At 40.7% G+C, this 27,305-nt stretch overlaps 1 protein-coding gene across 12 annotated transcripts in view; it reads right to left on the bottom strand.

Moving 5' to 3' along the window:
• The window catches only part of LOC115226081 (huntingtin-interacting protein 1), a 151,992-nt gene that overhangs the window by 52,976 nt on the left and 71,711 nt on the right, over nucleotides 1-27,305 (bottom strand). For 8 of the 12 annotated variants that reach the window (XR_005004264.1, XR_005004263.1, XR_005004265.1 and 5 more), the window contains 6 exons: nucleotides 25,832-25,900; nucleotides 16,419-16,556; nucleotides 11,412-11,555; nucleotides 4,001-4,406; nucleotides 940-1,029; nucleotides 260-346 (listed from right to left, as the gene is read on the bottom strand). Coding sequence is in view for 2 of the 12 variants with exons in the window: in XM_036514918.1 (XP_036370811.1) it covers nucleotides 260-346; nucleotides 940-1,029; nucleotides 4,001-4,406; nucleotides 11,412-11,555; nucleotides 16,419-16,556; nucleotides 25,832-25,900 (934 nt within the window). In the remaining 10 variants the exon portion in view is untranslated. The remainder of the gene's footprint in view (nucleotides 1-259; nucleotides 347-939; nucleotides 1,030-4,000; nucleotides 4,407-11,411; nucleotides 11,556-16,418; nucleotides 16,557-25,831; nucleotides 25,901-27,305) is intronic. The other 4 variants (XR_005004271.1, XR_005004269.1, XR_005004270.1 and 1 more) reach the window with 4 other exon arrangements.

Below are 27,305 nucleotides of genomic sequence, written 5' to 3'. Positions count from 1 at the left end.
TAAAACGATATTGTAGGGTTGGTGTGAGAGATCAGATCTGGCCAGTTTGAACATAAAACAAGCAGAATACTTTTGGCCGGATTTGGCCGGTTTAAATGCTAAAGGGTTAATGTAAAACTGGTTTTTTGTAACTGAACATGAAAACAACCATTTATATATATATACACACACACACACATATACGTATGTATATAAAATGTATGATGTCTGAAGATGTGGATGCAAGCAACAAAGGGGAGAAAAGTATTAAAGAACTTACAAATTGGATTAGATTTGTAATTCTGAAATGAGTTCCCTAATTTCTCCAAACACTCATAAACAGGTAATATTCGGTCCAATAAATAATCTAAAATACAAGGAAAATGTAATTAAGCATATTCATTAGTAATAGTAGTAGTAACAGCATGCAAATTTATGCTCTTCCAACCATGGCCATCAATACTGTACCCCAATCAACAAAATCCAATAGATTTGTTGATTTTTCTCACAAATATTGTATTTTTAGAAAGCCACACAGAGTTCATCTGAAAACTGCACTCAAATCCCTCAGAAAGACCACACTCAGTCCTTTACAAGACCTGCACTCAGACCCACAAAAGCCTGCACTCAGACCTGCCAAAGCCCGCACTCAGACCCGCCAAAGCCCGCACTCAGACCCGCCAAAGCCCGCACTCAAACCTGCCAAAGCCCGCACTCAGACCTGCCAAAGCCTGCACTCAGACCTGCCAAAGCCCGCACTCAGACCTGCCAAAGCCCGCACTCAGACTTGACAAAGCCCGCACTTAGTCCTTTAGAAAATCTGCAAGCAAATCTCCAATGGCCCCATTCAGACTCTGCAAAGGTGAAACAGACTTTCAAAATGTCCCACCCTCTGTCTTTCCTTTGGAGATCTGCAAGCCCTCACCACCACCACATAGTCCTCTCTCATTGGTCACTTACCTGCTGAGCAACCTACAGTAAGGTGGAGAAGATTGTCCGATTGTTCTGTGGCATCCAAGAGAATTGAGTTGCATTGCTTTACACAGCTTTCTGAAAATGAAAAACAGCAGAAGAATAAGGGTTATGGTTACCATCAGCATCATCACTTAACGTCTGTTTTCACTGATGGTATCAGTTGAATGGTTTGACAGGAGTTGGCTCTAATTGTCTGTTTTGGCCAGGTTTCTACAGCTGGATGCCCTTCCCAATGCCAACCACTCCACGGAGTGTCTGCTGGGTGCTTTTTACATTTGGAAAATAAAGATGACAAAATAAGACAGAGGTTCTCAACCGAGCATGTCAAAGAGGACGTTAGGTCTTAGTAGGTAGTTAGGTAATATAACATACTAAATTTTACCTATAGCAGTAATTATACATGATTAAGACTAGTAACAGTTATTAAAATGAAATGGGATCTCATCAGGCACACGGAAGTCATCAACTTGCAATGTATTATGTAAAAATTACAACTTTTGTCTTTATGAATTTTTTAATCATTTCACTGTTAAGCTTAGAGAATCCATTCTGAGAGGAAAATTTATAAATTGTCATCTATTGTAAGTTAGTTGAGTTGTGATACCTCACTCACCTCTTTGGTGGGAGTCAGGCATAGCAACTACTTAAAATGGGGCCAATGCAAAAAAAGGTTGAGAACCATTGAGTTAAGTTTTCATATGCAGGGGTTGGACAAAATAATGGAAACACCTAGGATAATTTTGAAATATCTCTAAAACCGTCAAAAGCTTCTTTATTATATTTAAAAAAAAAAATTTATTATTAGTGTTGCTTAATGTTTTGCTAAAATTGCTGTTTCTTTGCAGATATCAGAAAAAGGTAATTAAAATGACAAATCTATCGGACTTTCAAAGAGGTCAAATTGTTGGTGCTCGTATGTTTGGTGTATCAAAGAGTACTGTCTGGAAAGTAATGACAGCCTTTGAGAAAGGAAGAAAAAAACCTCCTCGTCGAAACAAAACTCCGGAAGAAAACAAAAACTGTCAGATAGGGACCTCAGACTCTCACCTGAATTGTTAGAAACGATCACAAAAGTACAGCTCCCAAAATTACGGCAGAGCTTAATGACCACATCGAGAACCCAGTTTCCACAAAACTGCTCACTGGGAGCTGCACAAAACCGGGTGGGCTGCAATCAGAAAACTACTACTTCCATAAACTAAGCGTTTAGAGTGGAGTAAAAACCTACAGAATTGGTCCCTAGAATAGTGGAAGAATGTTATTTTCTAGACAAGTCATCCTTTACCGTATTTCCGATCACAGGTTGAGTATACGTGTGGAGACAGCCAAAAGAAGCATTTGACCCAGACTGCCTACTTCCAACTGTTAAACACGGAGGAGGACCTGTGATGATCTGAGGGGCTATATCATGGAAATCCACCGGCCTAATGGTTTCCCTTCATGGCAGAATTAATAGTCAAGACTATTTAAGCATTTTATCTGATCAAATTCATCCTATGGTTGCGGAACTGTTTCCAGAGTGAAATGCAATCTTTCAGGATGATAATGCACCAATTCACACAGCTAAAGTTGTTACTGAATGGCACGAGGAACATTCTAGTGAAGCTGAACGTCTTATCTGGCCACCACAGTCCCCAGATGTCAATATTATTGAACATTAATGACACATTTTAGAAAAACAAGTAAGGAGTCGATATCCTCCACCATCATCACTACAAAAACTGGAGACTGTTTTAGCTGAAGAATGGACTAAAATTCCTTTGGAAACAATTCAAACTTTGTACAAGTTCACACCTTGTAGAATTCAAGGTGTAATTACTGGCAAAGGCAGTCCTACCCCATATTAAAATAAATTTTAAGGTGTTTCCATTATTTTGTCCAACCACTGCAATTAGTTTTAGTTAATCCAGATATTTACCCTATCCCCCGACCCCCACTATGCTATAATCATGCTTGCATGGGTCGGAAGGAATTCCTTGAGACAGATTTTCTACAGTCAGATGGCTCTTCCTGTCAACCTGTTTCCAACGAAGGTAAGCTTTCCTCATGACCAGACACGTTCTTCATGGAAGATAGGAAACAAAGGACACTGCCTGTATGACAGGGACACTCGTTTACGACTATTACACAATGTCAAGGCAAGGAGATGGTAACACAGACACATAGAAACATATACACACAGACATGCATACTCACACACACACATTACAGGCTTCCACAGTTTCCATCTACCAGATCCACTCACAAATCTTTGGTTGACCCAGAGCTGTAGCACATGAGACTTGCTCAAAGTACCACACAGTAGGAATGATCCCAGAACCTTGTGGTTGGAGAGAAAACTTCTTACCAGACAGCCACACATGCTCATCCAACACAAACTTATCCCAGTTTTTAAAATATTTTTATGCGTGATTGGGTAGAAATACAAGATTTCTCCCAGGATAGGTTGCTAGTCCTCTGCAATGATATCTCCTTTTACTACTCAATAGACTGGACCAACATGAAATGAAGTGTTCTGCTCAAGGAGCAAAATGTGTTGCTGGGCCTGAGAATAGAACCACCAAAGGCTTTATGATCAGGAGTTCAATATCCTGGTCACTAAGCCAGGTTTTGTTACAATAAAGAGAGTCAGGGATCTGAAAAATAAAGTGAGAAGATGAAAGAGAGAACAATGGGAGAAGAGGGAGAAAAAAGAGAATGGAGAGAGAGAGAGAGAGGGAGGGAGGGAGATGGAGAGAGCGATGGAGGGAGAGAGGGGGAGGGGGAGAGAGAGAAGGGGAGAGAGAGATGGAGAGAGAGATAGGAAGAGAAGGGGAGAGAGAGGGAGGAAGAGAAGGGGAGAGAGAGATGGAGAGAGAGATAGGAAGAGAAGGGGAGAGAGAGGGAGGAAGAGAAGGGGAGAGAGAGAGAGAGGGAGGGAGGGAGATGGAGAGAGCGATGGAGGGAGAGAGGGGGAGGGGGAGAGAGAGAGAGGAGGGAGGGAGAAAGAGAAGTTGGGCAAGAGAGAGAGAGCAAACATTAAAACAAACCAATAATTCCATCTTACCGATAAGTAATTGGTAGAGTTTCTTGAGGGCCTCTTCACGTTCATTGTCGCTGGTTTTCTTTTCCGTCAATAAATCTTCGTATTTCCTCTCCATCTCCTCTTTATTTTTGGTATAATTCTCCTCTGCTGTCTGCTGTGTACTTTGGCTGCTCTTCAGTTGGCTTTGAACCCCTTCCATCTCCTTCTGCAGCGTCTCCTTAGCAACCACCATCTCCTTGGTCTTCTCTTCCAGTTCATTCTGTAAACAGTTCACTTGCTTCTGCAGTTTCTCCGCCGTTTCCTCCTTCTCCGTCTTCGTCACCTGAAGGCTTTCCTCCAATGCAAGGCTGCTGGAACGGACGTCATTCAGATCCGTCTCCAGCTGGAGCTTCTGGGCTTTGATTAATTCGATTTCCTTGGTCAATTCCTGTCGGTCAGAGTGCAGAGAGAGAGAGAGAGAGAGATACAGAAACAGAGATTTTTGTTTTGACAGTGAAGAGCATAAACAGAAAGAGCACTCAATGCAACAAAGGGATCTTTTCCGTTTGAACGGCAGTTTTTAAAAATAATTTTCACGTAACTAAACACTTTTAAACTTCGTATAATGGTAGAATGTGTTTATAAAGCAGCATCTTCTCTTGGCTTTCTTGAGAAAATTCTATATTTCTTGCATTTCGGCAATTTCAACCAATCAATGACGTCTATTGAGGTGAAAACGATTTCTGCTGTAACATTTTCTGGTGGCGTCATATGAAAACGTCTGTTTTTTATGAGAAAAAAGATACCCTGTGGCCATAAACTGAGGGATCACACGTAAACAGAGCTGGATAACAAAATCGTTCCCTCTTTATGTGTCCAGTATCGATCCTAGTATCGATCTATTGCATTTCAATCTGTTAGGGTTAGGGTTAGGGGGAAGGGTATCTTTTTTCCTTCAGAAATGTAAATAAACCCAATCTGTTTCTTAAATGATGGACATTTTCATATTTCACCGCCAGAAAATTTTACGGTAGATAATGTTTTCACCTCAATAGACGTCATTGACTGGTTGAAATTGCCAAAATTGAAGAAAATACCTTACAAACTATAGAATTTTCTCAATAAAGCCAAGAGAAAAAGATGTTTTATAAACACATTCTACCAGTATACGAAGTTTAAACGTGTTTAGTTACGTGGAAATTATTTTTAAAAACTGCCGGTCAAACGGAAAAGCTCCCAACAAAGCAGTGTTCATTTGTCATTACTTGATGATTCCTGCTATGGATTCCATCACAAACCTGATCGACTCTCCTGTCATAGGGGACAGAAGAAGGTCCTGCTAGTTCTTGCTGAACAACCTCCTCCAGCACAAATGATCGGTTTCGTAGTGATTAAACACTTGTGCCGACCATTAGCTCATTTTCTCCATCAAATTGACATTGCCTGAACAGGCACACTGTGCCATACATCAGGTATCAAAGTGATTGATTGCAGAGCAATGTGAAATGAAGTGTCTTGCTCAAGAACACAATGCACAACCCAGTCCAGGAATTGAAATCAAGACGCTGAAATTGTGAGTGCAATGCCTTAACCACAAGGCCACAATGCCTTCACCTCGTATATCTCAAGCAGTTCTAACTAATTACATCAAAAGAAGGCCTGAGTAAAGATCTTGATCCCTCAACACTCAAGTATTCTTCAATGTGTGACTGTGCCATGTCTTTGAAATACATTGAGGAACGGTTTTAGAGGCTGTGCCATGTTGAGCTTCCCTGGGAATTATATTTAGGGCCCACAGTGTTGGTGGAATACTTACAGAGGTGCAGGTGTGGCAGTGTGGTTAGGAGGCTCATTCTGCAACCATGTGCTTTCAGGTTCAGCCCCTCAGAACAGCATCTTGGCCATGGGTCTTCTACGATAGTCCCAGGCTGATCAATGACTTGTGAATGGATTTGGAAGGCAGAAACTGTGTGGAAGCTCATCATATACACACACACACACATATATATACATATATATGCACACACACACACACACATATATATCATAATATATGTGTGTGTCTTTATTTTTGCCCCACCACCCACCCCAACACAAACTGGCACTGGCTTATGTCCCCATAACTTAGTAGTTCATCAAAAGCAACATGGCAGTGAAACATGGGTCATGACTGCTGAGGACATGTGTAAGCTTGCAAAGAATGAAGCTAGTATGTTCCACTGGATGTGTAATGTCAGTGTGCATGCTCAACAGAGTGTAAGCACCCTGAGAGAAAAGTTGGACATAAGAAGCTTTAGATGCAGTGTGCAAGAGAGATGACTGTGCGGGTATGGTCATGTGCTGCGTATGGATGAGGACAGCCGTGTGCTAAAGTGTCACACCCTAACAGTGAAGGGAACTTGTGGAAGAGGTAGACCCAGGAAGACCTGGGATGAGGTGGTGAAGCACGACCTTTGAACGTTGGGCCTCACTGAGGCGATGACAAGTGACCGAGACTTTTGGAGATAAGCTGTGCTTGAGAAGACTCAGCAAGCCAAGTGGGCCCATAACCATGGTGCCAGTGCAGCAAAACCTTTCAATCACTGGGCAATAAACTGCACTTACAAAGACCTGTTGAGTCAAGTGAAGTCGTTGTCGTGGCCAATGACAGTACCGCCTGATTGGCACCCGTGCCAGTGGAATGTAATAAGCACCATTTGAGCATGATCATTGCCAGATTCGGTTCACTGGTCCCATGCCAGTAGCACAGGTGCCAAGACAAGGACTTCACTTGCCTCAACAGGTCTTTGCAAGCGCAGTTTATTGTCCAATGATTGAAGGCTGCTCTTAAACGGGTTGGTTATGCTGCACTGGCATATATATATATATATATATATATATATATAAAACCTATTGAGTGGCAAGTGAAGTCATTGGCATAGCACCTGTGCTACTGGTATGGGACCAGCCAACCGGTACTGGCAATGATCATGCTCAAATGGTGCTTATATATATATATACACACACTCAAAATAAGCAACAAGAATAACTTTGGTAATTTGGTACGATTGTTTCACGCTATATCATTTTATTAAATGTTGTAAGTATTATAACAGTTTTAAAATGTTGAGCAATCATCAGCCTTTAATAGAGGTTTTCCATTAATACATAATTTTCATATCTTGTTGCTTATTTTGATTATAATCAACCCATGGATTTATATGGATAACACCATACAAAATTCTGGTCCATCTAACTTAAGTACCATATTCATTTGAATCTAAATTTTGCTGAACATATATATATATATGTCTTGAAGCATATTCTGTTGTGTCTGGGGAGAGTCTTTCTCTTTTGATGCCTTATAATTTAACACTCAGCAGTAAAATTTCCACTTATTTCTTTTTTTATTTTTCTAAAATTTTCGTTGCTTCTTGCAACTTCTTCAGTAGTCTTTGAAAATGAAATATATATATAAAAATACATCTATCTATCTATATATATAGATATATATCTATCTATCTATATATATAGATATATATATATATCTATCTATATATATAGATATATATATATATCTATCTATATATATATATATATATCTATCTATATATATATCTATCTATATATAGATATATATATATCTATATATATATCTATATCTATATAGAAAAATAAAAAAAGAAATAAGTGGAAATTTTACTGCTGAGTGTGTTAAATTATAAGGCACCAAAAGAGAAAGACTCTCCCCAGACACAACAGAAAATATATATATATATATATATGTTCAGCAAAATTTAGATTCAAATGAATATGGTACTTAAGTTAGATGCACCAGAATTTTGTATGGTGTTATCCATATAAATCCATGGGTTGATTATAATCAAAATAAGCAACAAGATATGAAAATTATGTATTAATGGAAAACCTCTTTTAAAGGCTGATGATTGCTCAACATTTTAAAACTGTTGTAATACTTACAACATTTAATAAAATGATGTAGCGTGAAACAATCGTACCAAATTACCAAAGTTATTCTTGTTGCTTATTTTGAGTGTGTATATATATATATATCTATCTATCTATATATATATATATATAATATATATATATGTAACTGAAATATTATCTCCAAGCAGTGTTTAGGCAAAGTTTAGGTTAGTTAAAGTCTGTTTGTGACATATTTCAACTACTAAAAAATAAATTCACTGCTTTTACTGTGGTGAAACTTTTCTCTTAAAGCAAAAAGGTGTTAAGAAACAACCATATCTGTTCAGTGTCGCCCTCTATCAGGATTCCCAACATCGATGTTTGTAGCTCCTTAGCTTTTGTCAGTGAGAAATACCTACGGGAGACAACTTTAAACAGATCTTATAAAGGTTTACCTAAAATACAACATTGACTGATTTGTGCCAGTGGACTGCCAGTCATGGAATCTATTGAAATATCACCGTTCTTAGGTATTTCCCATTGATAATGAATTTTTGCCCAACAAGAAAGAATATTTTAAGAGCCAAAGTACATGAAGAGGATCTTTTCGGTTTGAACGGCAGTTTTTTCTAGCAGTGTCATATGAAATTGTCACCCATAATTATGACCCTAGTATCGATCTATTGCATTTCAATCTCTTTTAGGGTTAGGGTTAGTTAGGGGTGGGGGAATGGTATCTTTTTTTCTTCACAAATGTAAACAAACCCAATCTGTTTCTTAAACGAGGGACATATTCAAACGGCACAGAATGTTTTTTTACCTCAATAGACGTCATTGATTGTTTGAAATTGCAGAAATTGAAGAAAAAAAAACAACAAATATCTTAGAAACTATAGAATTTTCCCAATAAAGCCAAGAGAAAAAGATGTTTTATAAATACATTCTACCAGTATACGAAGTTTAAAAGTGTTTAGTTACGTGGAAATTATTTTAAAAACCTGCCGGTCAAACCGAAAAGATCCCATGAAGATCCTCGCAATGCCATTCACAATATTACAACAATATGGTCAAACAACACCAACGCATATTCCTGATTCTATTGAAAATTCACAAATTGCAAATGGTTGATGCTTAACCCTGTAACATTCAGCTTTCTCTCTCTTAAATATGATGCTTCTTCATTCACTTTGTTCTTAATTATGCATTATCTTATAGCTTTGAGATATTTCAATGACGTGACTGTTAATTCCACCATGGCACCGGGGGGGGGGGTTGTTGATTAGATCAAGTCCAGTATTTTACAGGTGCTTTGTATGACAGCATGAACAGAAAAGCATGACCATGGCAGGATTTGATCCCAGAACATGACAAACCTAAACTCGACTGCTGCAAGGCATTTTGTCCGACTCTTATAATTAGTGCCTTTTTTTCTCTTTTTTTAATTGCAAATAATGATGATGATTGCGAAGGTGGTGGTGATTATGATGGTGACAATGAAGGCTTTAAACCATTTTTTTTCAAACCCTTTCATATATAGCCATGACAGCAACAATGATGATGATGGTGGTGATGATGGCAACGCTGATAACAAATATGATGTTGATGATGACGACAATGAGAATGATGATGATGATGACATGGTCTGTTAGTCTAGTATTAAAGGACAAAGGTTTTCAAAGTGAAGAGGGAAAGGGAGGTAAGGAAATCGGGTGCTGCGTTGTGACATTCATGCCTTTCTGATACCTGTGCACATCCTTCCTCACATGAATGAATCCTCCTCCTCATCATCAGTTGATGGTGAAGTGAAGGCTGTGGTGGACATTGTGGAGATGGGGTTATAGGAGGAGAGCAGATAAAAGCTTCAGTGGTGACCCAAGGTCCAAAGTGGTCAAAGATCATAAAGACTAATGCCTTACCCTCTGCACCCCGACCCCAAATAAACCCTTTGTTGAGAGAAGCAAACCTCCCCACAACACACCCAACATCCCTAATCTTTTAATGAATTATTATTGAAGGGTTTAATCCACGGTATGATTTTAAACTTCTTCTGGTAGCAGAACCCTGATTTGGGAGTTCCAGGGTTTTAAGGAGTGTGGTACCATGCTTTAACTCATTTGGAACCCAGCTCTTCTCTGACTCTTAGTAGTAGCAACTGTCAGGGCCCCAGCTAGGGGCTGATTAGCAGGTTATGGAAGAAACTCTGGGCACAAACTCTCACTGCTTTGTGAGTGCCTTGGGAAAGGAAATGAGTTGAGGAATCAACCTGGACAGCGAATCAAGGAGTGAAGTTCCTCAAGGGGTCTGGTTGCCATTTTTGACACCCTTCCAGTAACTCCAGCCCCGTAACACAGTCCACCTAACAGAAGGCCACTCTAATGTAAAACCTACAACTTGCTGAGCACTGCAGCCATCTGAAATCACTGAGCCACTTTAGCCAGACATCAAAGTCTAAAGAATGGGAACAGATTGAGCAAAGTGACTCTCAACTTAAAACTTAAGCATAAGCAGGAAGAAAGCTCAGGGGCATCAGGGGCTGGTTGACAGGTCACTGCTCTTCCACAGGATCTTTGAACATGAAGAAACTGCCATCATCACTGAAGGATTTAGGATGCAGATCACAAAGAGGGAGACCCTTCAATTAAGCCTTAATGGTTCGATTATCTAAGGATCACAAAAATAAGCATTTAATGAAGACAAAGATTTGAAAATAATTCATCAGGGGTCAAATGTGTTCCACCAATAGTGAAAATACACAAAATACTGAAAATCACCGACAAGGACAGAACCAGAAACTGTGAAGAGCTGGGAGGGCCAGACTGAGCAGGTCGAGGGGGAGGGTGTGAGGGAAAGAAGAGTGAAACATGGGTACCACTAGAGGGACAAAGGAAAAGAGGGAAACTCAAGAAGACCTTCGAAAATCTGAAGCAACGTAGCAGCACTTGGGAAGATGCTGGGACTAAGAGAAGAATGAAGACCGAAGATAGCTTTACAGTAGGAATGGGTAGAGGGCTAAAAAGAAAGAAAGGGAAACCCCAAAGAGACAGGGTACACCACCTACGAAGATCAGAAGCAACTTAGAAGCACTTGGGAAGATGCAGGAGGTTGTGAGAAAAATGAAGACCCAAGACGGGTATGAAAAAACCCCCCCTAAAAAGAGCTGTAGCACCAAATTGTATCAGTTGGGAAGATACTGGCAGCTATACTGAAAACCAGAGATTGAAGAGGTCTCACTGCTTGATGTAGGGGCCAACTGTACAGGAGAGGAACTAAGGCTAAGGACAGACTGTATCAAGGGTCACAAAGATGGAAAAACCTTTAATGAAGCCTAAATGAGTTTAATGGGTTTAGCTTGGGAGGAGTGGTGGTGGTGGTGGTGGTTAGCATCTTAATAAACAGCCCAAGGGGTCAGAAATGGAATGTAAAAGTGAAGGGTGCTCGAGTGCACTGAATGAGTGGAAGGGTGGGGGTGGGGGTAAGGGTAAAAAAAAATCCCTCCTCCCTGTCCTTTGCCCCCCACTGCCTGCCCCCTGCTACACTGCTTTACCTCATAATCATCGTTGGTGTGTTGGGCTGGTGGTGGCGGTGGTGGTGATGGTAATGGCGGAAGCGGTGGTGATGAGGCTGCTGCTGTCGTGGAGGATGGGTGGTTGCGTTGGGAAGCAGCAGCAGCAGCAGCGGCAGTAGCAGCCTGTCCCCGAGAGTGTGCATGACAAAGGAGAGAGAGAGAGAGAGAAAGATACATGTATGCATATAGGTATATAGATATGTAGATATAGACATATATATACAGAGAGAGAGAGAGAGAGAGTGAAGGAGAGAAATAGAGAGAGAGTGGAAGAGGGTAACAGAGATAGAGTGAAGGAAAGAGAGAGAAAAATAAGGGGGAGAGAGGGTGAAGAAGAAAAAGAGAGGCACACACACACACACACGCATAGTGGAAGAGAGTGGGAGCCAGAGGCATAACACACACGACGGGCCTGCCCAAGGTGCACCCAGCACGACAAAACCGTTCTGCATGCACTTGTCCAGAGCCCGAGTATTGCTGAACTATGGGTTTATGTCGAACAGCTACTGTTGTGTATAGGACGGATCTGGCTATCAGCTGAATCCATAGTGAGGATTTCCCCGCCAACCTCCTTTAACTGGGAGGGCAAGGCAGTTTTCCTTTGTCTAGTGGCTGTAGCGACAGAGGTGATATGGTGGACCCGTTTGAAAGGGCTATGGTCAGACACTTTCCTCTTTGGCCAAGGCCTCATCAACTTTTTCAAAGGAAGGTGAGAGTAGAGAGGGAAGTGATGTCTGGTAGCAAGTTTATTGAAAGCTGGGTGAATGTCGCAAGAATGGCCAGTATGAATGGACCAATTCTGAGGATACACCTGTGAAAAATTAAAAGGAAATATAAAAGGAGAAAGGGGTTCTCTACCCCGCCTTTTGACCAGGCTCCCGTGGCTTTTATGGGTTTTTCCACAAGTAACCCTTTCGAAGCGCCTCCCCCTATTGGCAGTTTTAATTGTTACTTATATTTCGTTGTTATCCTGATTTTGTACACGGACATTTTCAAACGGACAAAACCCTTTGTAACTTTTGTCCTGTGTTTTGTCCCTTTATGTTTTAATTGTTTTTTGTTAGCCCTTGTGGCCAATACATGAATTAATTATTATTATTTTTATTATTCAGTCAACTGACATTATGCAAATTAGTGTAGCCATTACAGCTAAAGTCTAGTTTGTGGCTGACCTGCACAGGAACCCATTAGTTCCCTGAAATGAGGAGATGGTGTTAGGGTTGCAAAACAGAAACTCCTCGAAACCAATTGGAGGGGACCACAATTGAGTGGAATTTGCAGCTAAATTTGACTCAACCTAAGACAACTGCAGGGTTGACAGATTAGTAACTCTTTCTCGATTCCATGAATGGTGGCAACGGTAAAGATTACCTTCTCAGAGACATACTGATTCAAAAGGGCCAGTTCCCCAGTTTCCATGTGGTGTATATATTCCCCCACTGGATGGGATGCCAGTCCCTAGCAGGGTTACTCACTTCTGTCAGCTGGGTGGACTGAAGTATTTTGTTCAAGAACACAATGCATCATCCAGTCCAGGAATCGAAACCAAAACCTTACAATCATGAACTTAACACCCTAACCACTAAGCCATGCATCTCCCACTGTGAGTGGTGGTGGTGCATAGCTATTCTAGCTGAAGTGATCTGTCTGGTTGATTCCGACAATGAGCAAAACTCTGCTCTTGTTCCTTTTGGCTATTCTCGCTCTTTCATGAAAGCCAGAGTTGATGCTGTAACCATATCTTTTACATTATAAAAAGTGTATGGAATAAGAAATATTTATAGATCTGTGAGGCAAGTCACCTTACTCTCATCAGGATATTCTGAGCTACAGACATGGTTATGGCATAAGCTCTGCTTCACCTGAAACAGCTGTAAAGATAAGACCATTATATAATCCTCGCTGTTCATTTGAACTCTGCAAATATACTCATTTGGTCTACTTGTGTTCATTTATCTTTTTCCTATTATCTATCCATCCATCTTTTTATATGACTCCAGATTACTACATATAAATGCCTCATCCAAAAATAAATTTTGGATTATTTGATTCTCTGTCAAAAGAATTTCTAACTGAAAATTTCTTCCATGTTTATCCGGCATGTATATTTTTGTAATTCCTAATAGCAAATGTGTAATGGTAAATTAATTTTCCTCCAAATTCCTGTTATGTTATACTAGCAGTATCCCCCAGCATTGCTTGGGTTTGTAAGGGAAATAACTATATAAGCATTTTTAGAGAGTTACTTCCCTTATATAAAACCGAGTAAAAAATGCATTAAAAAAACGAAAAAATGATGGTAAGTTTTTTTTTTAAATCGTAGACTCATCGTAGATACGTGCTAATACCCAGAAGGGCTCGATATGAATCATGACTATAAGATACCCGCTTTTAGTTAAACTGCACCGCAAAATGTGGGAGTAGTTAGGAATCTAAATCGGAGGAGACAGACTCTCACACACACAACTTCAGTTTTATATATAAAGATATAACTTTTCAGACAACATTTCCAGGATTTTCAACCCAAATATTTACCTCACATCAATGCAACAATGACAACTACTAATGTATGTGTGTGTGTGCATGTATGTTTCTACACCATTTGTCAAAAGCAAGAAATTTTCTCCATGACAAAACACAGTGAAGAACCGCTGGTTTACAAATTCAAACTTGCCCCTGGTATAGTCAAACCAGGAATAGCATTGCATTTGTACATGTCACTGCTTAGCACACCCACCTTGTAATATATTTGGTGTTTACAGTATTTTCTGGTATTTTATTACTACATCCATTGGAGGGTTTATACATTTCCAGAACCATGTATGTATACACACACACACACACACACTATTAAACCCTGGTGCTGGTTAAAATGGTCAATAAGATAAAACAGACACCCTTTCCTCTGTTAGTATTTTTTGACAAGGTGAGCTAATCCATACCCCACCGCACACACACACACATATATACATATACCAGTGGTTTTCAACCAGGGTTCCGCCAGTACAGTGCAGGGGTTCCGCAAGAAGTTACAAAACTGCTAAAATCGGCAGTAATTTTTAATTCTTCTGTGCAGATATGTGTGCATAAGACTATTAAATTATTGCACAGGGGTTCCTCGAGCCAGTGGAATGTTTCTTTGGGGTTCCGCTCCAGCAAAAAGAGGTTGAAAAGCACTGCTGTATACAGAGAGAGAAATGGGGGGGGGGCGCACACATACATTACTCACAAAGAGAGAGAAAGAGAGATAAATAGATAGAGGGGAGGAGAGGGAGGTAAAGAGTGAATGCAATAAATACAGACATACGGACAGACATGTATGTTAAAGTACACATGGCCCCCAAAAGAGAGAATAATATCAGTTGTTAAGCATTTTGTTACTCTGCTATGACAGACACTAACTAGCCTGGAGACAACAACAACAACAACAACAACCATAATAATAATAATAATAATAATAATAATAATAATGATGATGATGATGATGGCATTATCAACTACAATGAAGAATGCATGCTCCACAAGACGGTGTTTTGGGGCATGCGACGAGCAACAAAGAAACAAGAATAAGAGAGAACGGAGAGAAGACACCCATGCAAGATGCAAATCGGGACATTGCAGAAGACTCCAAGATTTTCTACTGAAAGGAAATGACAACAACGATAACATCAACAAGGAAAAATACAAAAGACTTTTTGGGGTTTCGTTTTCAAAAAGAATATCTTCATTTCTTTTTTTGACTTTTTTTTTTGGTTTCTGGTGGCGCTGGGATTAATTTTGATTACTTATCATTGACCATCACCGGTTGGAGGTCCTGGACAATCGGGCAAGCAACCTCATGTCTACATGTCTGTCTGTCCAGTTAGATGTCTACATCTGTGTCTCTCTATCAGATATCCATGTGTCCAGTCAAATATTTTTGTGTCTCTGTTCAACCAAAGGCTCATGCCTGTCCGTCCAGTTAGATGTCCACATTTGTCATATTTTTCTACCAGATGTCCACGTTTGTCATATTGTTCTACCAGATGTCCACATTTGTCATATTGTTCTACCAGATGTCCACGTTTGTCATATTGTTCTACCAGATGTCCACATTTGTCATATTTTTCTACCAGATGTCCACGTTTGTCTGTTAACACTTTTGATACTAACCCGGCTGTAGCTGGCTGAAAAATTTTTTGGTTCCTAAGACCAACCAGGCCGTGAGTACCCACTGTTATTTAAATGTGAATTTAAGCACAAATCTCATTAGTACATTTGTGAAAATACGTGATTTCACTTTGCAAATAGTTGAGTTATAGTACCTGACATTGCTTGACCCAATATCTGAACTCAGTGAATTTTGGGAGATTTTTTTTCCACATTTTTACGGCATTAATTTTTTTTTTCAACTTTGAAAATGGACAGAAGTTTCATGCTATCAAGCAATAACTCCGAATTTGAAGGTCTTTCAATGGAAAATATGGAAATATTGAGAGAAAGAATGAATGAGGTACAAAAGCACGTGGTGTACGAGAATGAATAGGATATTTCTGTCTCCGAAACTGAAAGCAGCGATTCTGAAGAAACACTTCCCAGCACCCACCCAGTCACATGATCCCACGTCATCAATGATGGCCTAAAGAAGCCCAAATGATGTCTACCCTCAATAATTGGTAAACAGAGGCACGGCTAAGCTGTCGGGTGGATGGAGGCTTGGGGGAGGGGCATGGATGGATGACAGAGGGATGGTGGTCAGGGAGGATTTCGGTGTTAACCGGGTGGCAGGGGTGGATGGAAGAGGGAGTGGGAGATGGAGATTAGGGGAGGGGTAGATGGACAACTGGAGGCCGAATGAATGACAGGAGGATGGAGGTCAGAGGCGATAGAGGACAGGGAGGAATGAAATGGGGATGGAGTGGTGAAGGAGTGGATGGAGGGCAAAGTGGGGGACCAGTAGGGAGGAGGGAGAAGAAACAGGACCAAAAAAAAAAAGGAATAACAAACCTGACAAGATTTCTCCAGTTGTGAACATTGTTGAGTGGAGGATTGCAGTTGGAGGGAGACTTGGTCAGTCTTGGCCTGGGTGGCCACCTCAAGCTGTTTCTGCTCTTCACGGACACTGTCCAGCTCACTGGTTGTCTTCTACTAGGTTCAAGGTTTCAAATCACAGCCCAGCCAACCCACACCCAGGGTAGAACGCAGTGGGTCAAAGCATGCAAGGTGGACCCAGAGGTCAATTTCAGGCCACAATGGCAAAATCGGGAGGCGAGTGGTGGTGGTGGGGGGTGAAGGGTAGAAAAAAAGAAAAACAAAATAAAAACAACAAATTAAAAAATTTTTTTAACAAAATATCACAAACAAAAAACAAAAATGAAGTCGGAAGAGGAGGGAATGAGAAGTGGAGGAGGTTGTTTAGCCCTAGGTTAGTCATGATCCAGTAGAGCTATGATCAATACTGTACCAATCATGACCACCCTGTTGTTATGTGCAAGGAATCACATCATTCAAAGAAGGAGTCCTTTTTAAAATTTGAAGGAGATTTTAGCTGCTATTTCTAAAAGGCTGAATATGCATGTAGAAAATTTGATACTTGATTGAGGAGACCTATGGCTAAAGGTCAGCCTGCCATGACCATTCCAGCTTTCTCTTCATCCCAAATCTGTCCGTTTAAAAGATGACCATGGCAAGTGTGGTAAGAAGTTTGCTTCCCAGCCACATGGTTCTGGGTTCAGTCCACTACGTGGCACCTTGGGCAAGTGTCTTCTACTATAGCCTCAGGCTGACAAAAGCCTTGTGAGTGGATTTGGTCAATGACAGAAACTGAAAGAAGCCTGTCATATTATAATATATATGTATGTATATCTGTGTGTGTGTGTGTGTGTGTCTTTGGAGCTGTGTTTGTCCTCCATCACCACTTGGCAACTGGTATTGGTGTGTTGAGGTACCTGTAACTTAGCGGTTCAGCAAAAGCGACCAATAGTATGAGTACTAGGCTTAAGAACATTAAGTCCTGGGGTCAGTTTGTCCAACTAAAAAGCCTTCAAGGCTGTGCCTTAGTCAAGTGACTGAACCAAGTAAAAGATAAGGTGATACTTGCAGGAGGTTTGACTGTTGTTTCTAGCAGGTTCTATTTATGTTGCCTTCAGTGGTGAGCAATGTTGGCTAGTGTTTAGGTCAGTGGTTTTCAACCAGGGTTCCGCCAGTACAGTGCAGGGGTTCCGCAAGAAGTTACAAAACTGCTAAAATCGGCAGTAATTTTTATTTCTCCTGTGCAGATATGTGTGCATAAGACTATTAAATTATTGCACAGGGGTTCCTCGAGCCAGTGGAATGTATCCTTGGGGTTCCGCTCCAGCAAAAAAGTTTGAAAAGCACTGGTTTAGGTCCAAGTCAACCCTGAAGGAACCATCCTATGACACTAAAAAAAAAAAAACATTCCATGGAATGTGATGTGAGGGAGATTTGGCTGCTATTTCTACCAGGTTATGGCGGAACAGAAAGCCAGTGTGAAAACGTGGTCGGGGGAGGAATTACAAAGGACAGTACAGACATCGTGTAGGGGTCATGTAGGGAGGGAGGGTGCAGTCTGTGACAACAAACATCAAACAACAACAAGATGCAAGGAAATTGGAAAATGAACAGAAGTCTAAATTGGATTTTACTAACGAGCATACGTAATTGATTACAACAACAAGAAGAATAGTTAAAATATGGAAAACAGAAAAAAGTTGCTCACCTTAATACTTACCTCCTCAGAGATCTAAGAGACCAATTCATATAAGCATATGCATATCATCATCGTTTAAAATCTGCTTTCCATGCTGGCATGGGTGGACAGTCTGACAGGGGACTGGCAAGCCAGGAGGCTGCACCAGGCCCCAATCTGATTTGTCAGGGTTTCTGCTGCTGGATGCCCTTCCTAACACCAACCACTCCGAGTGTGTGGGGAGCGCTTTTTATGTGCCATCAGCCTAGGAGCGAGTTGGTGGGGGGGCACTTGAATTGACCATGTTTCAATGGTGCTTTTTACGTGCCACCGGCACAGGAGCTAGTCAGGGGGCACTGGCATCCACCATATTCGGATTGCGCTTTTTACATGCATTGATTCATGCTTGAATGGCACTTATGTGCCACCAGCATGGGTGCTAGTCAGGCAACACTAGTATCAACCACTGTGATTTCAATATGCATATAAATATCTGGCAGCGTTGGCTATAGCCTAGTCACCCGCATCATTAACCAGGTGATACACGAAGGAGTCATACCCAATGACTGGTGTAGCAGCACCATAGTCAACTGCTACAAAAGAAATGGTGACACATTAGATACAAATAATTACAGAGGTATCAAGTTGTTGGATCAGGTAATGAAGGTCACGGAGAGGGTCATAGCCCAACTAATTAGGGAGAGAGTCAGCTTGGATGAGATAAAGTTTGGTTTCGTGCCAGGGAAAAGCACCACTGATGCCATATTTCTGGTGAGACAGCTGCAGGAGAAATACCTAGCCAAAAATAAACCTCTGTACCTGGCTTTCGTTGACATGGGGAAAGCCTTTGACAGGGTCCCCCCAATCCCTTATCTGGTGGTCAATGACGAAACTAGGGATAGATGAATGTTTAGTGTAAGCTGTGCGAGCCATGTACAGGGACACTGTCAGTAAGGTGAGAGTTGGCAACGAGTACAGTGAAGAATACTGGGTAGAGGTAGGGGTCCACCAAGGCTCAGTCCTCAGACCCCTCCTATTTATCATAGTCCTCCAGGCAATAACAGAGGAATTCAAGACAGGATGCCCCTGGGAGCTCCTCTATGCTGATGACCTTGCTCTAATTGCTGAGTCACTATCAGAACCAAAGGAGAAGTTTCAGGTGTGGAAGCAAGGATTGTAATCGAAGGGCCTTAGAGTCAACCTACCTAAAACCAAAGTCCTAAGAAGTAGGAAGGCAGGCAAACCACAAATCCCTTCAGGTAGATGGCCCTGCTCAATCTGTAGAAAAGGTGTAGGTAGAAACTCTATAAGACGTACCCAGTGTAAGCTATGGACACATAAGAGGTGCAGCAATATCAAAGGAAGGCTAACTAGGAAGATGGTTTTTGTATGTGGCAGATGCTCAGGAGCAATAAACACTGAAAATGCACAGAGAACAACTTCCGCCACATTCCAGGGAGGAAAACTAGAAGTAGTTGATAGCTTCCGTTACCTAGGTGACCAAGTCAGTAGATAAGGAGGGTGCGCTGAAAGTGTAGCTGCTAAAATAAGAATAACCTGTGTAAAGTTCAGAGAGCTCTTACCTCTGCTGGTGACAAAGGGCCTCTCACTCAGAGTAAAAGGTAGACTGTATGACGTATGTGTACGAACAGCCATACTACATGGCAGTGAAACATGGGCTTTGACTGCTGAGGACATACGTAAGCTCACAAGGAATGAAGCCAGTATGCTCCGATGGATGTGTAATGTCAGTGTGCATACTTGACAGAGTGTAAGTACCTTGAGAGGAAAGTTGGACCTAAGAAACATCAGTTGCAGTGTGCAAGAGAGACGACTGTGTTTGTATGGTCATGTGGCGAGAATAGATGAGGATAGCTGTGTGAAAAAGTGCCACACCCTAGCAGTTGAGGGAACCTGTGGAAGAGGTAGACCCAGGAAGACCTGGGATTAGGTGGTGAAGCACGACCTCCGAACATGAGGCTTCACTGAGGTAATGACTAGTGACTGAGACCTTTGGAAATATGCAGTGCGTGAGAAGACCCGGCAAGCCAAGTGAGACCATAACCCGTGGCCTATGCTAGGGGTGTAACCAGCCCACTTGTGCGGACATTAAATGATGAGGATACACTATTGTGTATAAGTCAGATTATTTTTCACATGATTTTAAGTGAAAGAAAAACTGGGATGCTACAACTTATCCGCCATGGGGCAAGGCGAAAATAACCATGGAGGCAAAAAATAATTTTGTACAAATATTTAATACTAAATTAAGGATGTCATTTATATACAAGTGTAATGCACAGATACTCAGTCAGTTATGATAACAAGGGTTCCAATCAATGGAATTGCTTGGTTGTGAAATTAGTTAAGTTAATTTTTTGGCTCAAAAAGCAAAAAGCAAGGCCATGTAGGGGGACAGGGAGTTATGTACAGGGAGGGTGTTCATGCAAAGAGTTCAGGCCATTACTGGTCAAGAGAGACTTTGAACCGAGCAGTCGTCGGCATCTTCACTATTTTGTCCGGCAGCTTATTCCACGGATCCGCAACCCGGACGGAGAAAGCCCCACTCCTTCGATTGAGATGAAATCGTTGCAGATAGAGCTTTTCGGAGTGACCCCGCAGCCTACGCTCTGGAGAAGGAGTGAAGAACAGCTCTTTCGAGAGGTTACACTTTCTGCTTATGATGTTGTGAGCAGGAATGAGATCACCACGGTGTCGTAGTTTTTCTAAAGAATAAAGGGCGAGCGTCTTCAGCCTTTCTTCATAAGACAAATGCTTGAGACCAAATTAATGTACAAGGAGCTGAGCACTGGACAGATATAGGTGGACCCCTAATGTAGTTCTCAGGGAGATTCAGCTTGAAACAGAATGTAACAAGGCTGAGCCCTTTGAAATTACTGGTACACCTCACTTTTGCCAGTTCAATGTGCTGTCGGATATTGTAGTCATGATCTAAAAATCATAAGCCAAACGGACATTAAATGGTTAATATGAGGATGATGATGATGATGGTGGTGATGGCACATACATACATATGTCCACTGTTATGTCCTGAAAATTCTGGAAAGATCCGCAAGAAAAACCTAGTTTTGTCTGCAACTTTCATTTTCGACAGAACTCAAAGGGAAAACAGGTTTTTGTGTTGTAGAATCCTACATTATGCTGAAGAACTTTCTGGAATGTGAAGCATCCATAATGCAAGAGATTTCCGGGGGTGAAGCGGGGGCGTTAGGAAGGGCATCCAGCTGTAGAAATCAGGTCAAAGCAGACAGTAGAGTTTGGTGAAGTCCCCCGATTTACCAGTTCCTGTCAAACCATCCAACCCATGCCAGCATGGAAAACAGACTGATGATGATGATGATGATGATGATGGTGGTGGCAATATAGTGTTCAGGTGAAATTGTGGCTAATGACATAATCAAATAAATATACACAATAAGTTTTCCCGTTGATTTACCACCTAAAACTCCAACTTGAACTGCAAAAAAAACAAAAAAAACACAGGCCATTCCACTAATGACCTACACCACTCTCCCTTCAACAAGGAAACTACTAACTACTAAAATCCTCAACTAGGGATCCACTTCTTTTTTCCTTTTGCTATTATATGGAATGCTGATCTTCATCCACAGAGAAATGCACCATATGTACGTCTGTTCAGGAAACAGCTGTAAAAGACTGTCTGCACATCTTATACCCTTATTTCTATGATACACTATTCTAACAACCCTGCAATTATTAAATATATGCTGTGTGCAAGAGTGAAGGTTGTGCTGGTTTGGTCATGTGATGTGGATGGATGTCAACAGCTCCTTAAAGAAGCGCCAATCTCTGAAAGTGGATGGGACACGTGAAAGTAGGAGACCCAGGAAGATGTGGAAGAAAGTACTGAAGAATGACCTCAGAAGGCTGAATCTTTTGGGTGAGATACAAAGGGCCAAGATGCCCGGCTCCTTGTGGTACTTGAGAAGACCCATGCAGAAGTATTAAAACCAGTCCCCCTGCTGGACAGGATTGCCCTGCAAGTCCTGAGCCAGTGCCACATAAAAGTGTCCATGCAGGGCCATCTAAAAGAGCACCCGACACACATTGTGAAGTGGTTGGCATGTTAGGAAGGGCACCCAGCCATAAAAGCCATGCCAAAACAGACTGGAGTTTGGTGCAGCTCTCCAGCTTGCTAGCTCTGGTCACACCATCCAACCCATGCTAGAATGGACAATGGACGTTAAATGAGGAAGATAAATTCCAGACTCTAAATTAATACCAATTGTTTGCCTTTCGTTCTTCCTTTTTATACTGCATGTATATATATGTGTGTGTATGTGAGTATATAGATATACATGTATATGAAATTATAATGAAATATACTTTTATAAAATTTATTTCTTTTATAGTAGTATACTAGCAGTATCACCTGGCGTTGCTCGGGGTTGTTTCGCCCCTCACACACAGACAACTTCAGCTTTATATATATAGGTTAAGAGCACTTCCCGTTCGATTTTTGAGGCGATTCGATCTGCAAAATAATTCTCTCATTTTGAGCTATTTTTTGACACCATTTTCAACTGAGAACTCCTTAAAAAGGCACACTCAAAACTGCTAGAATTTGCATTTTTCAAGCTAGAGAATTCAAACTTGCTCCAATCGATTCAGGAAATTTTTCTACGTATATGCTCATATTTTGTTTTTCAAAAAACTCAAAAATTGAATGTTTCCGCCCCATTCGCGTAAACACAGTCACATGTAGAATCCAACATGTTGCGTGAACACAACTCAAGGCAATAGTGTATGACATCCACTCACTCACAGAAAATGCCTTGTTTCGGGCCTTTGTTATCGAGATAGAGACTTGAAACCTACTCTGGCCGCAACTACACCACACCTTCTATAGGTGTGTAAATTTTCAGCTTGATCCTAGCATGTCTAGTGCCATTGAATCCTTACCAAAGCCAAAGCATGCAAGTTTTTTCCTCTTTTATATAGGTATATTTCTCTCGTTATTTACAATTTTATACATTTCTCATGTTTTTCTTTTGTATGTGTTTTGTTGAAAGATACATTCAGGAGCATTTTTTTTAATGAGTTTCACCAGATTAAATGAATTCATATATTGTGGCTTAAATTTATATATATACATACATATTTATATACATATATGCAGACAAACTAATTTAGAAATTTAACTCAAATATAACAGCTGTGTAAAAGGGAGCCATGTGGGTAAGAAACAACATAGAAAACAAAACAAAAAAAAAGGAGAGAAAAAGGAAAGTGCTACAGATCCCACCTTCTGTATGAATCCTAGTTTGTGATGGATCTCACCTGGTGGCACAATGAAAAAGGGGTTCAGTATTTAGAATATCCTATGATTTCATTAGGGTTAAAGGCTCTGGTTTTGTAGTTCTCTTATAACCCCATTGTAAATTATAACAGAAATATTATGATTTATACAGAAGGTGGGACCTCTCACACTTACCTTTTTAATAATAACAATAATAATAATTGCAGCGTGGAAGGTGTTTATAAGACATTTAAGAAACACACAAAGCCGTTAAATTCACTTCAACATTTAAATTTAATTTGTCAAAATATTTTCGTCACGGTCTCAAAGCGACGAAAATATTTTGACAAATTAAATTTAAATGTTGAAGTGAATCTCACGGTTTTTGTGTGTTTCTTAAATGGCTTATAAACACCTTCCACACTGCAACTGTTTTCGTTCCAGCACACAATCTCAGATCAGGTCACTCGCTATGCAAGTACATCTCCATAATAATAATAATAATGATTTAAATTTTAGCACAAGGCCAGTAATTTTTGGAGAGGAGGCTAAGTCGACCCCAGTGCTTGACTAGTACCTATTTTATTGACCCTGAAAGGATGAAAGGCAAAGTTGATCTTGGCAGAATTTGAACTCAGAATGTCAAGATGGATGGAATGCTGCTAAGCATTTTATCCAGAGTGCTAACAATATTAAAAACAATAATAATAATAATAATAATAAAGGTTTCAAATTTTGCCACAAGGGCCATAATTTTGGGGGAGAAGGAATGAGTCAGTTACATCAACCCCAGTGTTTAACTGGCACTTATTTTATCGACCCTGAAAAGATGCAAGAGCAAAGTCAACCTGGAGGGAATTTGAACTCAGAACTTAGCGACGGGTGAAATTCTGTTAGCATTTTGGATTCTGCCAGCTCACACCATCTTACCACTACTGTTGATAAGAAGAAGAATCCTTTCTACTATAGGTACAAGGCTTGAAATTTAGGGGAAAGGGGCTTGTCGATTCCATGATGAAACCCAGACGGATGAAAGCAAAGTTGATCTGGGTGGCACATGAACTCAGAACATAAAAGCAGAAGAAATGCCTATTTCTTTACTACCCACAAGGGGCTACACAGAGAGGGGACAAACAAGGACAGACAAAGGTATTAAGTCGATTACATCGACCCCAGTGCGTAACTGGTACTTAAGTTATCGACCCCGAAAGGATGAAAGACAAAGTCGACCTCGGCGGAATTTGAACCCAGAACGTAACAGCAGACGAAATACAGCTAAGCATTTCGCCCGGCGTGCTACTGATTCTGCCATCTCGCAGAACAAATGCCGCTAAGCATTCTGTCCGGCACGCTAACAGTTCTGGCTGCTCACTGCCTTCATAAGAATAATCCTTCCTACAAAAGGCACAAAACCTGAAATTTTGGGGGAGGGGGTCAATTCGATTACATCGACCCTTGTTTCACTGGTACTTATTTAATCAACCCCCAAAAGTATGAAAGGTAAAGTCAACTTTGGCAGAATCTGAAGACAGAACATAAAGACGGACAAAACGCAGCGAAGCATTTTGCCTGGCGTGCGAATGGCTCTGTCAGTTTGCCACCTTAAATAATAATAATAATAATCTTCTTCATCATCATCTTCGTTTAGCGTCCGCTTTCCATGCTAGCATGGGTTGGACGGTTCAACTGGGGTCTGGGAAGCCAGAGGGCTGCACCAGGCTCCAGTCTGATCTGGCAGTGTTTCTACAATTGGATGCCCTTCCTAATGCCAACCACTCTGAGTGTAGTGGGTGCTTTTTACATGCCAGACGGGGCTGGCAAACGGCCATGATTGGATGGTGCTTTTTATGTGCCACCGGTATGAGGCCAGCCGGGGCGGCGCTGGCAACGGCCACGTTCGGATGGTTCTCTTACGTACCACCGGCACTGGTATCACAGCTGCAATTTCCATAATAATAATAATAATAATAATAATAATAATAATGGTGATGATGATGATGATAATAATAATAATAATAATAATAATAATAAATGATAATAATAATAATAATGATAATAATAATAATAATGATAATAATAATAATGATAATAATAATAATGATGATAATAATAATAATAATAATAATAATAATGACGATAATATAATAATAATAATAATAATAATAATAATAATAATAATAATAATAATAATAATAAAAAATTGTAACAGAGACACAAGGCTACATATTATTCCGCTCCTCACAGAGAACAGTACATTAGGTAGACCCCCAACTATTTACAGACTGAGAAAGGGTTTTGTTATTGACAGAGGGGGCAGGGGATAGTGGAAAGCAGATTATATGCTGGAAGGATTTGGACTTGAAATAACAACAATAATAACAACGACAATAATAATAATGATGATGATGATGATGATGATTTGGGTCGTACCTTTAATAACATGTCTTTTTCTTCTGTTAACTTCTTTTCATCTTTCAACTGTTTGCTTACTTCGGCATGCTACAAGACAAATGATGAAACCTCAATTGTGAGCAGATGATGATGAACGTATCTTTTTACAAAGGCAGACTTGTCTTGGAGATGTTTAACCTATTTGGAAGAAATCCTTTCTCCTCTCTTTTTTCATTTTGCTGAACAATTAAAGATCAAGGATTTAGAGAGAGAAAAAACCAGGAATGCCTTTTAAACTATGATATTTTATCTTTATAAATGCTTAACCTGGTAGCATTCGGACCACTCTGTCGAATGGAAGGCTTTTCTTTATTTATGTTGCTTTTAATTAATCATGCATTATTATATAGCTTGATTTTTGTGGAGGCACATGGCCTAGTGGTTAGAGCAGCGGACTCGTGGTCAAGGGATCGCGGGTTCGAATCTCAGACCGGGTGATGTGTGTGTTTATGAGCGAAACACCTAAGCTCCCCGTGGCTCCGGCAGAAGGTAATGGCGAAACTTCTGCTGACTCTTTCGCCACAACTTTCTCTCACTCTTTCCCCCAGCACCTTGCAGCTCACCTGCGACGGACAGGCGTCCCATCCAGGTGGGGAACCTATGCGCCAAGGAAACCAGGAAAACGGCCCTTATGAGCCAGGCATGGCTCGAAAAGGGACAGACAAAAAATACAGCTTGATTTCAGTGATGTGACTATATTTTGAGAATGACCTCATGGCGTAGGTGTGAGAGGCTGGATCTGGCCATAAAACAGATAGACACCCCTAGCCTTTTCTTTTCCCAAGGCATTCACAAGGCAGTGAGAGGTGTGTGTGTAGGCATAGGCATGGCTGTGGGATAAAAAGTTTGCTTCCCAACCACATGGTCCTGGGTTCAGTCCCACTCAAGGCAACTTGAGCGAGTGTCAACTAAAACCTTGTGTATGGTAGAGGGAAACTGAAAGAAGCCTGTTTTGCATATATGCATGTGTGTGCTCATTTCAAATGAGTGTCACTGTCATACAAGAGAGGTTGTTCATTTCCAAACTTCTGTAAAAAAACATCTGGCCATGGGGGAAATATTACCGTTTTTGGAAACAGGTAAGGATTAGAGACAGGAAGAGCATCCAGCCATAGAAAATATCTCAATTAAGTCCATCCAACTCAAGCAAGCATGAAAAAGTGGATCTTAAATGGTGATGATAATACACATACACACAGGCTAAAGTCTTAAATAGGACACGTCATCATCAGGAAAATTCCTTTGTAAACAAAAAAAAAAGGGTGGGAATTGGTAGCTGAAGCTGCTAGAAAGAGCAGTCAAATTTCGTTTAGCCCTTCCACATGCCTTAACCCTTTAGCATTCAGATTACTCTGTCAAATGCAATGTTTATTTATTCATATTGTTTTGAATTAACCATGCATTATGTTGTAGCTTTGAGATTTCGATGGTGTGTTTGCTTAGCTTTAGAATG

Source organism: Octopus sinensis, linkage group LG29, assembly GCF_006345805.1.
Source record: "Octopus sinensis linkage group LG29, ASM634580v1, whole genome shotgun sequence".
Taxonomy (NCBI): Eukaryota; Metazoa; Mollusca; class Cephalopoda; order Octopoda; family Octopodidae; genus Octopus; species Octopus sinensis.
Note: the sequence above shows the minus strand (reverse complement) of the source record. Positions and strands in the feature narration are given on the sequence as shown.